The sequence below is a fragment of the Fusarium verticillioides genome, chromosome 4 (assembly GCF_000149555.1).
Source record: "Fusarium verticillioides 7600 chromosome 4, whole genome shotgun sequence".
Taxonomy (NCBI): Eukaryota; Fungi; Ascomycota; class Sordariomycetes; order Hypocreales; family Nectriaceae; genus Fusarium; species Fusarium verticillioides.
Genome location: NC_031678.1, coordinates 3320112 through 3334095, shown reverse-complemented (window position 1 = coordinate 3334095; position 13984 = coordinate 3320112). Strand labels below are relative to the sequence as shown.

General features: G+C 42.7%; 5 protein-coding genes across 5 annotated transcripts; 2 read left to right on the top strand and 3 right to left on the bottom strand.

The window, feature by feature from the left end:
- Nucleotides 1–85: 85 nt before the first annotated feature.
- On the bottom strand, nt 86–1941 carry FVEG_12175 (hypothetical protein; the record flags this gene model as incomplete). Its single annotated transcript, XM_018901528.1, has 3 exons — nt 86–1017; nt 1067–1406; nt 1456–1941. 3 exons carry the CDS (start codon nt 1939–1941, stop codon nt 86–88), a joined length of 1758 nt encoding a protein of 585 aa, XP_018760026.1.
- Nucleotides 1942–2463: 522 nt separating this feature from the next.
- Nucleotides 2464–3845, bottom strand: FVEG_12174 (hypothetical protein; the record flags this gene model as incomplete). Its single annotated transcript, XM_018901527.1, has 3 exons — nt 2464–2721; nt 2768–3613; nt 3667–3845. 3 exons carry the CDS (start codon nt 3843–3845, stop codon nt 2625–2627), a joined length of 1122 nt encoding a protein of 373 aa, XP_018760025.1. The 3' UTR covers nt 2464–2624.
- Nucleotides 3846–5403: 1558 nt separating this feature from the next.
- On the top strand, nt 5404–7513 carry FVEG_12173 (hypothetical protein). Its single transcript, XM_018901526.1, has 5 exons — nt 5404–5817; nt 5876–6137; nt 6188–6379; nt 6425–6816; nt 6865–7513. Exons 1-5 carry the CDS (start codon nt 5668–5670, stop codon nt 7279–7281), a joined length of 1413 nt encoding a protein of 470 aa, XP_018760024.1. The 5' UTR covers nt 5404–5667; the 3' UTR covers nt 7282–7513.
- A 264-nt stretch (nt 7514–7777) lies between these two features.
- On the bottom strand, nt 7778–7951 carry FVEG_17175 (hypothetical protein; the record flags this gene model as incomplete). Its single annotated transcript, XM_018906446.1, has 1 exon — nt 7778–7951. The coding sequence occupies one exon, from the start codon at nt 7949–7951 to the stop codon at nt 7778–7780; it is 174 nt and encodes a 57-aa protein (XP_018760023.1).
- Nucleotides 7952–9964: 2013 nt separating this feature from the next.
- On the top strand, nt 9965–11720 carry FVEG_12172 (hypothetical protein; the record flags this gene model as incomplete). Its single annotated transcript, XM_018901525.1, has 5 exons — nt 9965–10009; nt 10071–10160; nt 10218–10287; nt 10410–10757; nt 10810–11720. 5 exons carry the CDS (start codon nt 9965–9967, stop codon nt 11718–11720), a joined length of 1464 nt encoding a protein of 487 aa, XP_018760022.1.
- Between the last annotated feature and the right edge of the window lie 2264 nt (nt 11721–13984).

Sequence of the window (13984 nt, the reverse complement as noted above, 5' to 3'; positions counted from 1 at the left end):
GACTTTTGAGCAGCATCGGAGTGTCGGCCCTTCCGCCCATTTTACCCAGTCCATCAATAACATCTGCCCTCCTGGAGGAGACTTTCTAGAAAACATTTCCCTTGGTCTGTCTCATCTCCGAGACCTTCAGGTTCCTGATAAGAGCGACCCAGATAAACGACAATGCCATGATGGCCGTTCCAGCTGCCAACATTCGGGTCTGCGCATACCCGTATGCCTTTTGAATAGCAATGCGCTCTGGCGTGCCCTTTGCATAACTCAATTGCGTAGGGAGATCTCCGTAGATAGCATCGAGGTTTTCAAGCGCACTTGCGGGCAGATACATCTTCAGTGCTTTCTCAAAGGTATTCGTCCAGATGGCGCCAGAAATCGTGTCGCCGATACTGTCGCCCGCTGTACCAGTGACGCTCAACATAGCCAACGCCGCAGCAACGTGCTGATGATCGACAGCAGCAAGAACGGCGAGTTGCATGCAAATGGTGAAAACACTTCCGCCGACAGAAATGAAAATCTGACACATGACTAAGTAGCCCACGTAGCCAGTTGGGTTTCGGAAGTAGATCATTAGTCCTTGGGCGAGGATGTAAAGCGGCACACCGGCCCAGAGGAGCCACTTGAAGTACCCAGTCTTGCGGATACCCCAACCCACGAGGAACAACAGGAAGCCGGACACAACGTTGAAGGTGTTGTTAACGTAACCGGCTTCTGCGACTGTCAGATAGTTAACAACTTGCAGGAAGGACGTGAAATAGTTGTTCCAGCAGTAATACGAGATCTGATAAGTAAGATCGAGGAGACAAGCGCCAACGAGGGTTCTATCAGTCAAGAAGTGGAACTTGAGGAAAGGAACAGGCGCAAAGTAGACCTCGTTGAGGGCGAAGCCCACGAGAAGGATGAAGCCGACGATGATCATGGCGATGATGTACCCAGTTGACCAGCCGTGAGGTGCCATGGAAGCGATGGTGAATGGGAGAAGGAAGATGATTAAGCCAGCGGCAAAAAGGAACACGCCGAGGACTGCCAGATGTTTAGCTTTAGGGGTCTCTCAAATACGGATCGAACCTACCGTCAAACTCGAGTACATAGTGCCAGATGCTTTCCTTCAAAGTGCGGCCACTTGCCTTCTTTGGCAGAATATTCTTCTTGGCCTTTCGCAAGTTGATCTTGAGAAGAAGATACAAGGGTGCACAGACGACAGGGGTGATGAAGGCAAAGGTGCCGAAACCCCAAGGCCAACCAATGTCAGCAAGCATTCTGTCCGAAGCGTAAGATCCAGCAAAAGCAGAGATCATGTAGGGGGACGATGTAAAGGCATATGCCAAGGCTCGGTTCTTGAGGTTGGTAGCATCGGCAGTCATGACATCGACACTGTAGATCAGGCCCGTGAAACCGACTGAGTAAAAGACCTGCGATTACGTTAGCTCCGATGACCAACATGTGATTTATGTTACGTACATTTGCGGCACAGTAGGTCGACAGGTCTTTGGACGTAGCCATCAGAATCAGGCCCAGTTCGCAGAATCCCACCATCAGTAGATAACCCTCAGCTCGGCCCCAAAGATCAAGGAGTTTGGCAAGCGGAATGAAGACAGCGGCAGTCATTGAGCTCGCGACAACACCAATGGTGTTGAGAAGCGAGTGCGCGCTCCAGTCGCTAGTGACATACGGTAGTAAGTTACCGACGGTTGCGCTTTGGAAAGCATTGAGAAGGTACACGAGCCATATGAAGATGAAGAGGCAGATCAGCGATGCCTTGCTCCATACGAGGGTGATGGCCTCCATGTCTTTGACACCCTCAGTGACATCCTCAGCGGGGAGGGCATCATCAGAAACAGCTGGATGTCCATCTTCGGGGTGAGGGTTCTTTTCGTGGTCTGTAGTCGTCGTGATGTCCTGAAGATCGACATCAGAGGTCTTGTTCGACCTGTTCCAGAAGCCCATTTTGGCGGTTCAAGCAAAGAAAGAGAGACTTAAGGTTGAGAACTTTTAGATTTCTCAACGGGAAAAAGGGTTACATTAAAAAGAAATGACATGCTGTATGGCCCCGGCATGAATCTTCCGACACCGGTGGATCAAACAACGAAAAGAACGCATCAGATAAGATCATCTTGTCCCGTTGGTTCCGACTCTGTTGGTCGCGTCCCTGTAGAATACGGCAGGATCGGCAAGCTGAGTGGGATGCTTGGCAAATAGCGATGAGGCTCGTGAAGCAAAGAGGGTCTTTTCCACGGTAAACACGGCACGCTTAGCTCCACCGCGTACGTCAGTCAGATTATCTAGGGCCAAAGGTAGAGCAGAAAGCTGTGAGGCAGAGTTTTGAAAAGGTAAAAACTTGTTTAATCAATCTAATCTAATCTGATTTTATTGATTCGAAGAGGGCGGTATCGGGCCGGATTGGAGGGCGTTGTGGAATTGTTACGGAATGGATATCATAGCGTGGAGGGTTCAGCATGGACTGCGACTGCACGGGGATAACACGACGCCACAGCGCATACAAAACGTGTCATTTACTCTTCTAGTCCCAACACTGGTTAGAGATGAGCAACTTGCAACTCCGTAAAGTGGGCTCGTTGTCAAGCGAATGATCGTGATGGTTGACCCGGGAATATCACGGCCAAACGAGCTCACAATGTCCCGTCGGTAATATGATCAATCGTGAAGTTAAAGCCCCCATCCGCATCCGGCTTTATATCGTGAAGACAATATCTTGGAGTTTTGACGCTATTTGGTCAGTTATGCGCTAGAATTGGACACGATTGAGACTTACCTCCAGAACCAACTGCTCAAACACATATTCTTGCAGTTCTTTGCCAGCAAGGCTATGTCGCGCTCAAAGGTTTCACCAGCAAATCGACTCGCAGCGTCATCAGCAGCTTTATTCACTCTGTCAATCTCCGCTTGAAGCCTTTCGAGTGATGCATCAAGTCCTCGCTGCATATCGCCGTGTGCCAACAAGACCACGATGTTCTCGACGAACCCTTCACGTATCTCCTTGCGCACGCTCACCATGTCATTCGTGATCCACATGACTTTGACGGCGGCATCATATAGATCTTGAATCTCCTTAGATTCCATGACGTACTCAGGCAAGTCAAGTCCATTGGCGAATTCGATGTTGGCCGCCACTTGCTTCATACAGGAAGATGCATCCCGGTAGCCAAGATACTCCTCTAGAGAAGGAAGATGGGCATTCCTTCGATTGAAGGCTTCCTTTTGGTATGCTTTCAGGGTAGCAATGGCCTCCTTGGCGATGCGCTTTCGGTAACTCGGGTTGTCACTGTAAAGACGACGAACAGTCGAAGCGTACTCCTCAAAAGACAGTACAGCGTCGTGATCTAGATAACGAGTCGATGGCTCAACCTCCTTGCTTGAAACGCCAAGGCCTTTCTCGACATAGTCCTCGCAGTCATCCAGTAGGGCCTGCAGCTTTGTGTAATCAAACTGTTTGACGATGGAGTATTGATCGAGTAGGTCGTCGATGATGAACATCCAGACTTGGAAGGATGTCGAGACCTCTAGCTTTTCGCGGGAGGCGTACGGGTACCAGCCAGCCAGTTGCTCCGATAGGTTAGCTTTGGTGAGACGCGAGCGTACCGTTTCGTTGACAGCGTGTCTGAAGGATATGTTAGCGTCCTTCTTGGTGTTCCTAGGGTGGTGTTCTCTGACGTTTCGATCAACTGGAGGATCTTCAAGTCTATGGCTTCCACGTGCGGATTCACGTCTTTCGGCCATCCAATATGCATCGGACCCAAGTCCGGGACTCTAAGGCTTTGACCTCTTAGGACGGACAATAAGTCCTCTCTCGTGCTGGGTGTGCCAGTTTGCGTTGAAGATGATGAAGCCATATGGTCAGATGTGCGGTTGCAGTCGACTCAAGAACAGACTGGGGGAAAGCTTCATATTGCGTGAAGCAGCGCGGGATTTAATATCTGAGAGCATTGCACCGCATGGACCGACCCTTGTTCAAGCTAATAGAACTATTGTATAACTTCAATTAGAAATCGTGACTACTAAAAAGATTTTTTGCTGTGTCCGTTGGTGCAATTGTGGAAAGTTGGAGGTATTGTGCTACAATGATTAGCAATTATTTAGTGCAACGTTTGACCATTACAAGAGCAATTAGCAATCCTTACGCATACGGGCGGTGAAGCGCGCCTAGCTCAATTGGCATGAGCATCCTACCCAAGTGGTGCAGCGCAAACATGGGAGGACCCTTGGTACGAAGCTTAAGTTTTCAGCTCGCTTCTGGGGGTTCAGGGTAATCGATATTAAGAGCTGTCAGATAAGATAAGACAGGATAAGATTAGAAATGATAAGCCTTTGCATATGACCGACCGTACTCCGTGGAGTCAACAAGTTAAGCAACAAGCCAAGAGAGAACAAAAAGTATACTTGCTTTAGGTTCCGTGTCTTATGAGTTGTAGTTCGGATATATCACGCCTATGGAGATCGTGACGCGACCTGCCTTGGTTGTCTTACAATTGAGGTAGTTGTTTCACAGTGTAAAGTGGTATACAGATGGGGAAAAGGTTTGGCCATGTAATTACAACAATTCCAATGATGAAATTCAGATAGGTAATATCGGATATGCTTGAGTATCGGGAACGAGAGTCAGTAAAGTGATCGGGATAGACCCAGGCGAGATCGGCTTCTTTGCCTTGCCGACAATCTCAATTCATACCTGATCAGGAAATTATAAGACTCCCCTTACCCGTCGTCCACACGCGTTCAAGTTATCAAGACATGTCGGGAGTCGGGTAAGGGGTTGTCAAGTATAGACGAGAATTAGATTGTATTACTGTATAAGAAGTGCAACATGTTGATACACATGAGGTGAAGATAGACTTCCGTGCGGTTGCGGATGGACGGATGGACGGGACGGAAGTTAGATGCGTTGCATGGCTGAGAGCTACGAAACGCCAGCAGGGTCTCATAGTGTGAATCATTTCCCAAGAGGTCAAAACTCAAAACTGCGATTTGCTAACGGTAACGTCTTCGAATCGCCTATCATTGAAAGTCAATCGTTTCAGCTCGGTACCCGGATAAGCGAAACCAGTCAGTACCAGACACGATATTTCTCAAACTGCATAATGGATAGCTGTATCATTATCTACGACCGGAAAGATATAACAAGTTTCCTATCTGCAACTTGACTTCACCAAAAAGGACCGAAGATCGGGGTTGTATGCACGACACGGTCTCGGAATTTATGTAATAAGGCGTATCAGCCAACGCCCTTTTCCAACCATCACGTCAGGGTCTGTGCCAACACCATTGGCCAGCCTACCGAAGTCACTCCAGCACGCGGAAAGCGATTGGCCCTCGCACTTCCGCGGTGGGTACGGAACGTTATCACCAAATTTTCACCCTCTCTCCCTCTGCAATTGATTAGACTCGTTGGATCAGTGAATTTCCATGCTTCCGTCCGCGGGGCAATATCTGGGGAACCCCGGATGCTCACTCATCACGTCCTGCATAATTGGTTTATCTCTCTTTGCTCTCGGCAGATGCGCTCCCGATGCCTGGGGCCGGTTTCTCAATACTGGGTCTGGGGGCGAGAGTGGGCTGAGTATGGAGCATGAGTCAAAGTTTTACGTATAAAGACGTGTCCGGCTGCTGTTCTTTTTTATTTTGCGGATCCCTGCTTTCAAGCAAGAACACATCATCATGAATAGTTATAACATCAGTTCGACTGCCGAGGAAGGTAATGACCTGGCTCTTACTCCCTCGCAGTTGAACAAGCCCGACAATGAGGCCTCGTTGCATCACGATGCTGTTTTTGGTGAGATTTCGGATGAGGGTCCTGACTACAGAAGCGTAAGCAGATTTCGCGAAAGAAAATGGCATGATTCACAGAATTGACGAATTTTTCCAGGTCGGACTCATCGGTACCGCTGGATTGATGATGAAAACACAAATCGGTCTCGGCGTCCTCTCGATTCCAGCGACTTTCAACGCGCTTGGCATGATACCCGGCATTATCTGTCTGCTAGCTGTTGCGGTTATAACAACCTGGTCCAATTGGATCGTTGGCCTCTTCAAGCTGCGACATCGCCATGTTTACGCCATCGACGATGCTGGAGAAATGATGTTTGGAGTCGTAGGCAAGGAGTTCTTTGGCTTTGCCATGTGGATCTGTAAGTTGTGATGTCAGTCATGAATAGCGAAATGCTGATTTCGTATCTAGACTGGGTCTTTGTATCCGGTGCTGGCATGCTCAGTCTCTCGATTGGCCTCAACGCTGTATCTAGCCATGGAGCATGTACTGCTGTCTTCGTCGCCGTCGCTGCAGTGCTTGGTTTCGGTCTCTCAAGCATCAGAACCCTTGCTCGCATGAGCTGGCTAGCATGGATCGGTGTCATCAGCATCATGATCTCTGGTGAGTTGCACATCGAACATTGAGATTAATAACTAATGTCTATAGTGATCATGGTCACCATCGCGACAGGTGTCCAAGAGCGACCAGCAGCAGCCCCCCAAGACGGTGTCTGGGTCTCAGACTACAAGCTCTTCAACAAACCCTCCTTCGTCCAAGCAGCTTCAGCAATCTGCTCCCTTATTTCAGCATATGGCGGCACTCCAGGCTTTTTCGCCATTGTTGCTGAGATGCGCCGACCGGAACAATATACGAGAGCTTTGACCATATGTCAGGGCATCGTGACCGTGACCTACCTTACGATTGGTTGCCTGATGTACTACTTCTGTGGATCTTATGTATCCTCACCTGCTCTGGGCTCGGCTGGAGATACCATCAAGAAGGCCAGTTATGGTGTCGCAATCCCAGGGTTGATCGTGTCGATTACTCTTGTCACTCATGTATGACTCGCATTCTCCCATTGTTTCCATATTGCTAATAAGATACAGCTGCCCAGCAAATACATGTTTGTTCGACTGTTGAGAAACACAAAACATCTGGCTTCCAACTCTGCGGTTCACTGGAGCACTTGGTTGGGTTGCACATTCATCGTGTCAATCATTGCCTACATCATCGCTAGTGCTATTCCCATCTTCTACAGCCTCATCTCCTTGATTGGAGCGCTCGTCGGTACCCTCATGTGTTTCCAGACCATGGGCTTCATGTGGTTTTATGACAACTGGGAGAAGCGCGCTGTTTCGCCCAAGTGGCTATCCGCTTGTGGATGGAGTGTGTTTGTTATTGCTTCTGGCACCTTGTTGATGGTCGCCGGTACTTACGGATCAATCGTCGATATCATCCAGGCCTACAAAGCTGCTGGGGGCTCAGGCGCCTGGTCTTGTGCTGATAATTCCAACTCTTCTTAAAAGGATGTTGAATTTGAACACCTGTTTTAAGACGGTGACAATCCAGAATATATTAATAGTACTTCCTTATATGCTTCTGCATCTGTGCATAGTCTCTTCAGTTCTCTAAAGTATCATCTCCGGCTAGATTAGACCGAGGCTCGCCACAAACAAGGTCTGAAGTCCAACATTGTTGGCAGTGTACCAAGCGTGGCAGCCATATAAAGAGTTTCAACAATTCAAGTAATAAGGTTATCATTTAAAGTCTCTTTTATATAAGGGATAGTTGGATTATATATCTATCTTAGACCTTGACCATTATATACATATATGTAAGGTACTATCTCATCATAGACAGCTGCTCTACGTGACCCTGGGTCAAAACTTGCTTGTCATCCCACATGCCAGTTCCTTCACCATACGACTCTGAGATTGTAATGTACTTGTCGCGCTGCTCTTCCATGGCCGGAATCAACTCACCATCATGCACCCACTTATCAAACGTAAAGTGGGCATTTCAACACGGCAAATCCAAGAAGAAAGTATTGAAGTACTTCAAGCCTGTTCGGGGGCTGACGCTAATGTCGGAAGCCCGGCTCTTGGGACCGATTGGCAGCATTTCATGGCGGCCATTGGGGTGCCAGACAGACGCAAAGGCGATCTTGGACACGCCATCGGGAGTAGGCTCCATACACCACGAGATAAGAACTTCTCCAGTTTCGAGGTAAAACCGAAGGGCATAGTAGCCTTTGCCATATGGTAGTTACCCCATTACCTCTCGAACAAGGCGTATGACTGTTCAGTATCAATCTCCATTTCCCCTCCCTCAATAACAAGCTTGCCTGTCAGACGGGTTGTAAAGCTGGCCCAGAAAGTTTGTCAAAGAAGTTGGGATCCTCGCAAGCCGGCGTTGCTTTTCAGGTGATATTTCCTGCCGCATTTGGTGGTGATCCAGTAAAGCATAAAGACACTGTAGGGTTTAGTACTATTATCAAGGCATCTCGGTATAGGTAGGGTTCACAGACTTGTTAACATTGTTGGTATCTTCTGTCACGTAGGCCAGAGTCTTACGAGCGTCGTATCTATTCACAAATGTCTATTTGGTGGTTAGTTGATCGGAACGTTGGTTGAAAGCAAAGCCAGCTCGCTAAGAGGACCAACCACATCGTTATCTATCGTGGTAGATTCATACTCCGGAGGAGCCCAAGGCATAGGAGTCGCCGGCATGGTTTCCAAGGTAAGCCAAGCGACGCAGAGTCCTCGATAGATCACCTCGATGCAACTCCTGGATGTCGTCGTCGTAATGGTAGTGGACTTATACAAGTGTTTGCCCCCATGGTAATTCATGTTGTATTTATGCTGATTACTTTGCATACATGCCCCGAGTCAGGTAGTAGGACTTCGGGTTGTCGGGTTGTCGACGGACTCGTCCAGCATTCCGTGACCGTCTGGATTGAAACGTAAGAATTGGATTCTTATGCCTGGGGATCACATCAACTTACAATTTCACTACTCGTGGATCTGACCAAAAGGGAGCCCCACTTGAAGAGTAGGCGGCAAAATTATGGGACAAGGGTAAAATTATAGGATAGCTAATTTAGCAGGAAAATTATATTTAAAAGAAAAACTAATTACTTTAATATTAGATTTCTATTTAAAATAGCTATTTAAAATAGGTAATCTATATATTAATAAGTAACTTTAAAAAAAAAGGCTATTTTATAGTTTTTTCCTTAATAAATTAATATTTTTATAGAATTTAAGTAATAAAAAGCTTGTTTATAAGCTATATAGCTAAAGTATTAAAAATATAATATTTTAATTATATAAATTTAACTTAAGTCTATATATAGAAAATTGCCTTATTAAATTGGCTATCTCATTTAATTTATTATATAATTAATTAAAATAGTTTTTTCTCTATACTACAATTTTGCCCTTATCACAAAACTATATAATATATACAAAACCTTAAAATAATGTTAATAACTAGTAAACTTAATATAAGTTTATTAATGTAATTTATAGTATATTATTTCTAGTTATCTCTATATTCAATCTTTAGATAATATTAAAGGAGGTAAATTACACTAATAAAGATATATCTTACAGTTTTGTGCGCGTCTCACGGTTTTGTGCCCAACTAAGCTTGCTTAGTTGGTCCCCCCGTGGCTCGAACCAACGGGTAATTTCGCTGCCCACTTGAAGAGTGGGGCTCCCTTTTGGTCAGGTCCACGAGTAATTATACGAACGAATATCTGTTGCAGATCAGCGGACTAAAGTCGGAGTATCCTGAGTAGCCCAGGACACAGACCACGGCCCACGCGGCGGACAAAGGTCGGAGAATCTAAATGCAGTCCGTGCTAACCCTACACGGCAGCGATAAATCAATCAATGTCCGAAGTTCGAACTTTTGTCATACTTGGCAGCTATTCTAATACTACATACACTTGAAGTTTGGTGTTACATCAGGTAGTTTAAACGGGAATAACCCTCAGATAGCCGCCGATCATCTAAATTGACCCTTTGTCCAATCAATCAAGACAACATAGTGGGACGACACAACTGTCCAGATATAGGCCCTCCTGTCATTACAAAATTGAGCATGGCAGTATATAAGGCCTCGACGTTCTCGACAATGTCAAAAAATCATTCCCTCAGTCCCGCACCCCAAGGTTTATGTAATTGGTAGCTCGCAACAAACATGGCAGCCAGCTTCAGCATTATCCTCGGTCTTTCTTGTCTGTTGGTAAGTTATCATGTCCAAAGGAAGACTTTCAAGACAGTTACTAATACCACGTCAACTCTAGGGGGTTATATGGTTTCTCAACGCCATCTACCGCCTTTTCTTTCACCCGCTTGCAAAATTCCCAGGTCCCAAGTTGGCAGCTGTTTCTGACGTAGCTTTACCTTTCTCACACCTCACGCATGCACTGGGCTAATTCGAGTTCTGCTAGCTCTGGTACGGCTTGAAATGGACATCCGGCCGGTATCCATTCATCATGGAAGAGACGCATCGCAAATATGGTAGGTAAACCCTCTTCTCTCGCCCTCATCTAATTATCTCAACGTCCACATATCGTCGGGCCGTTTGAGCCATTTCCCAACCCTGATTTATGATTATGAGCTAATTGGTCGTAACTTTCAAGGCGACGTGGTGCGAATAGCCCCAAACGAACTATCCTTCGCTACTGTGCAAGCATACAAGGATATCTACGGACATGCAACAAAAGACAAGAAGAAGTTTATCAAGGGTGACTGGTATGAGACAGCAGGAGATCATCCTGGTATAGTCAGTGTCAGGGATCCCGCCCAGCACTCGAGACAAAGAAAGTATCTGTCGCATGCATTCAGCGCCAAGTCTCTACGCGGCCAAGAAACGGTCATTCACCGCTATGTGGATATGTTCATTGGCCAGTTGCGTAAGCTTGGTAGTCCTGAAGGATCTGGAATCAATGTTGAAGAGGCCCTTAACTGGCTTACGTTCGATATTATCGGTGCGTTTCTTATTTGATATCCTTGACTCACGCTCTGATTGCCATTATTTAGGTGACCTTGCATTCGGCGAGTCGTTTTCTGCCGTCGCTGAAGGACGGCCCCATTTTTGGGTGTCGATGATCATTGATGCGGCTTATTTCAAAGCGCTTTCAGCTTTAAGGAAACGCCTTCCGATAATAAATCTGTATCTGCCGTTCGTGATGTCAAAAGATGCGGGCGAAATGCATCGTAAGCACATGGAATTGACCAGGCAGAAAATGATGAAACGACTTCAGATGCCCAATTCTGAGGAGCGCGGAGATTTCTTCTCGCATCTATTGAGCAAGGGCGGCAATGATGTTCCGGAGCAGGAACTCTGCCAGCAGTCGAACACACTCATTGTAGCTGGTTCGGAAACAACAGCTACATGTCTGACTGGGATCGTCTATTGCCTCCTTTCGAATCGGTCTTGCCTAGAGAAGCTCACCGACGAAGTGCGTTCGCGATTCCATTCGGAGGATGAGATCACAGCGGACGCCACTGCAGAGTTGAAGTACCTCCCTGCCGTCATTGAAGAGGGACTGCGAATCTTTCCGCCTGCGCCGTTCGGCCTCCCGCGCATTTCGCCCGGCGCTGTTATCGACGGTCACTATATTTCTTCAGGTGTCGTTGTGAGCGTGGATCCTTGGACTACCAAACATGATGGGCGCTATTGGAAGGAGCCCTATTCTTTTATTCCCGAGCGTTGGATTCACGAGAGCTTCTCCGACGTCAAGCAAGCCAGTCAGCCCTTCTCCCTTGGCCCACGATCTTGTCTAGGCATCAACTTGGCGTATCTAGAGATGAGGATTATCCTTGCAAAGATGGTCTATAACTTCGATTGGGAATTGGTGAATAACGACGTTGACCTGTTCAGGGATGCAAAGCTGTTCCTGTTGTGGAAGAAGCCGGCTTTGATGGTGCGCTTCTACCCCCGTACATAACAGTCTGTTTGAATGGGATGTTGGAAATCATAGTGGAGTGCTGATTTTAGCAACTATGGAATGCTTTGTTAGTATTTTGTACCTTAGCTGTATGGGGTAGATTGCTAGGTTTGTTGTTTGGCTGAAGGGTGCCATGAAGAATTTAGGTCATTGCAGAGGTAGTTTGCCTGTTTAGGGCCCTGACTGTTATATACGGTTATTATCATCCACGTGATGTAGTGCCTTGTTAGACCTAACCTGAACAGGTCTCGGAAGGTATTATATAAAGCGTAGATTAGTCATAACAAGCATTTTGTTAGATTGGAATAATAAAATGATTGCTTATACTTAGGTAATACCTTAGCTAGTTATTAGCAAGCTAAAGGATATAAATATAAAACTTCCCTTTTTTTTAAAAAGGGGGAATATAATAAGCTTTTAAATAATTAAGAGTCTTATTTATAAAAAGAAAACTACTTTAAGTATAAAAACTAAGAAGTAAAAGCCTAGTACTTGCTAAAGATAATTTAAACTATAGCTAATTAGACTATTAAACTTAAATCTAATAAAAAGTAAATTAGCTAGTATAAATCCTTAAAAGTTAAAGTAAAAAATAAAGATTTATAGGTTTATATTAACTTAATAGTAACTAATAAGCTTACCTTTAAAGTAATTATACTTATACCCCTTAATATATTAGTAATAAGATAGTAAAGTATTATAGCTATATATATAGTAATTATTATAAAAGTATCTTTTTCTTTAATATAAAGGTTAGCTATATAAAAAGTTAATCTATAAGCTAAAGAGCTAGGTAAAATCTATATTAAATATAAGATATAAACTTAATAAATACCTTATCTTATAAAAAAAGATCACTAAATAGTTACTATAATAAAGGTAATATATAAGATATACTTAAAGAACTATAAAAATCTAAAGAAAAAGATATTAACTATTTAAAACTAAGTACTTAATATAGTAAATAAAGGTATTATAAAGTATTATTTTTTAAAAGATAAAATACTAGTAAAATAAATTTAGTCTTTTTATAATAAGTTTTCTTTAATTTAAATAAAGAAAAAGTAAGAAGCTTATTAAGTATATTAAGAAATCTTAATAAAACCTTAATACTAAAGATATATAACTTATAAAGAAGTAAGTAATTAACTTAAGTAATAAAGGATCTTAATTAATAAAGCTTAAGATATAAGCCTTTAAAAGGCTAAAGAGGTAGATTAATAGTTTATTAATCTTATTATAGTATTAAGATTAACCCTTTTAAAGTTATAGATAAATACCTATAGTATTACTTAGATAAACTAAATATATTTAAATACCTTATTTATTAATATAATAATAGTAGATATTTAGCTTATATTTACTTTTTAGCTAGAAACCTAAAAAGCTAGAGTTAGCTATAGTACCTTTTTAATAAAAAATAAAAAAAAAGAAATTAAAAAATAAAAGGCTTTTAAATAAATAAGTTAATAAAAATATAAAAAAAAAAAATACTTTTACTAAAGATTTAGTAATAATAAAGCTAGAAGGTATAAAATATATAATATAAAGTATATCTTATTAAAATACTTTTATACTTTTTTAAAGAAAGTATATATTAAATTTAAATTAATATAAGCTATTATTAAAAAGGTATAAAGAAAAATAAAAGAAAATAAAAAAGATATAGTAAACTAGATTAAAAGGCTAAAACTAAAAGGCTTAGCTTAACTATATCTAGTTAACTTAAAGTAACTAAAAGCAGGCCTAATAGTAGCTAATAAATACCCTTTATATAATAATATATTATTAAACTTAAAAGTAATTATATATATATTTAAAGATATAAATAAAATAAAAAGCTTAAAGGCTATACTTTTAAAAGACTTTTTTTTAATTAAAAATAATATAAATCCTAATTAAAGAATATAATAAAGTATAAGTTAAGCTTAATTTATATAAAAGTATATTAAAAATACTATAATTATATAATATAGCTTTCTATATTATACTAGCTATAAATCTAGTATTATTTATAAAATTAAAAAAGTATAAAATATAATAAGATATAAGCTTAAGAAATAACTATTTTTAAAAAGTAAATAAAAGTAGCCTTAGTAAAGTATTAAAGATTAAAAAGTAATAAGTACTTAAATATAAGTAGCTAGCTTAAAGGCTAATATTAATATAAATAAGCCTAGCTATAAATAAGCTTTTAATTCCTTTAAAAAAAAAGGTATATATAACCTAGACTTAAAAAAAACTATAAAAAGAAATGCCTCTTT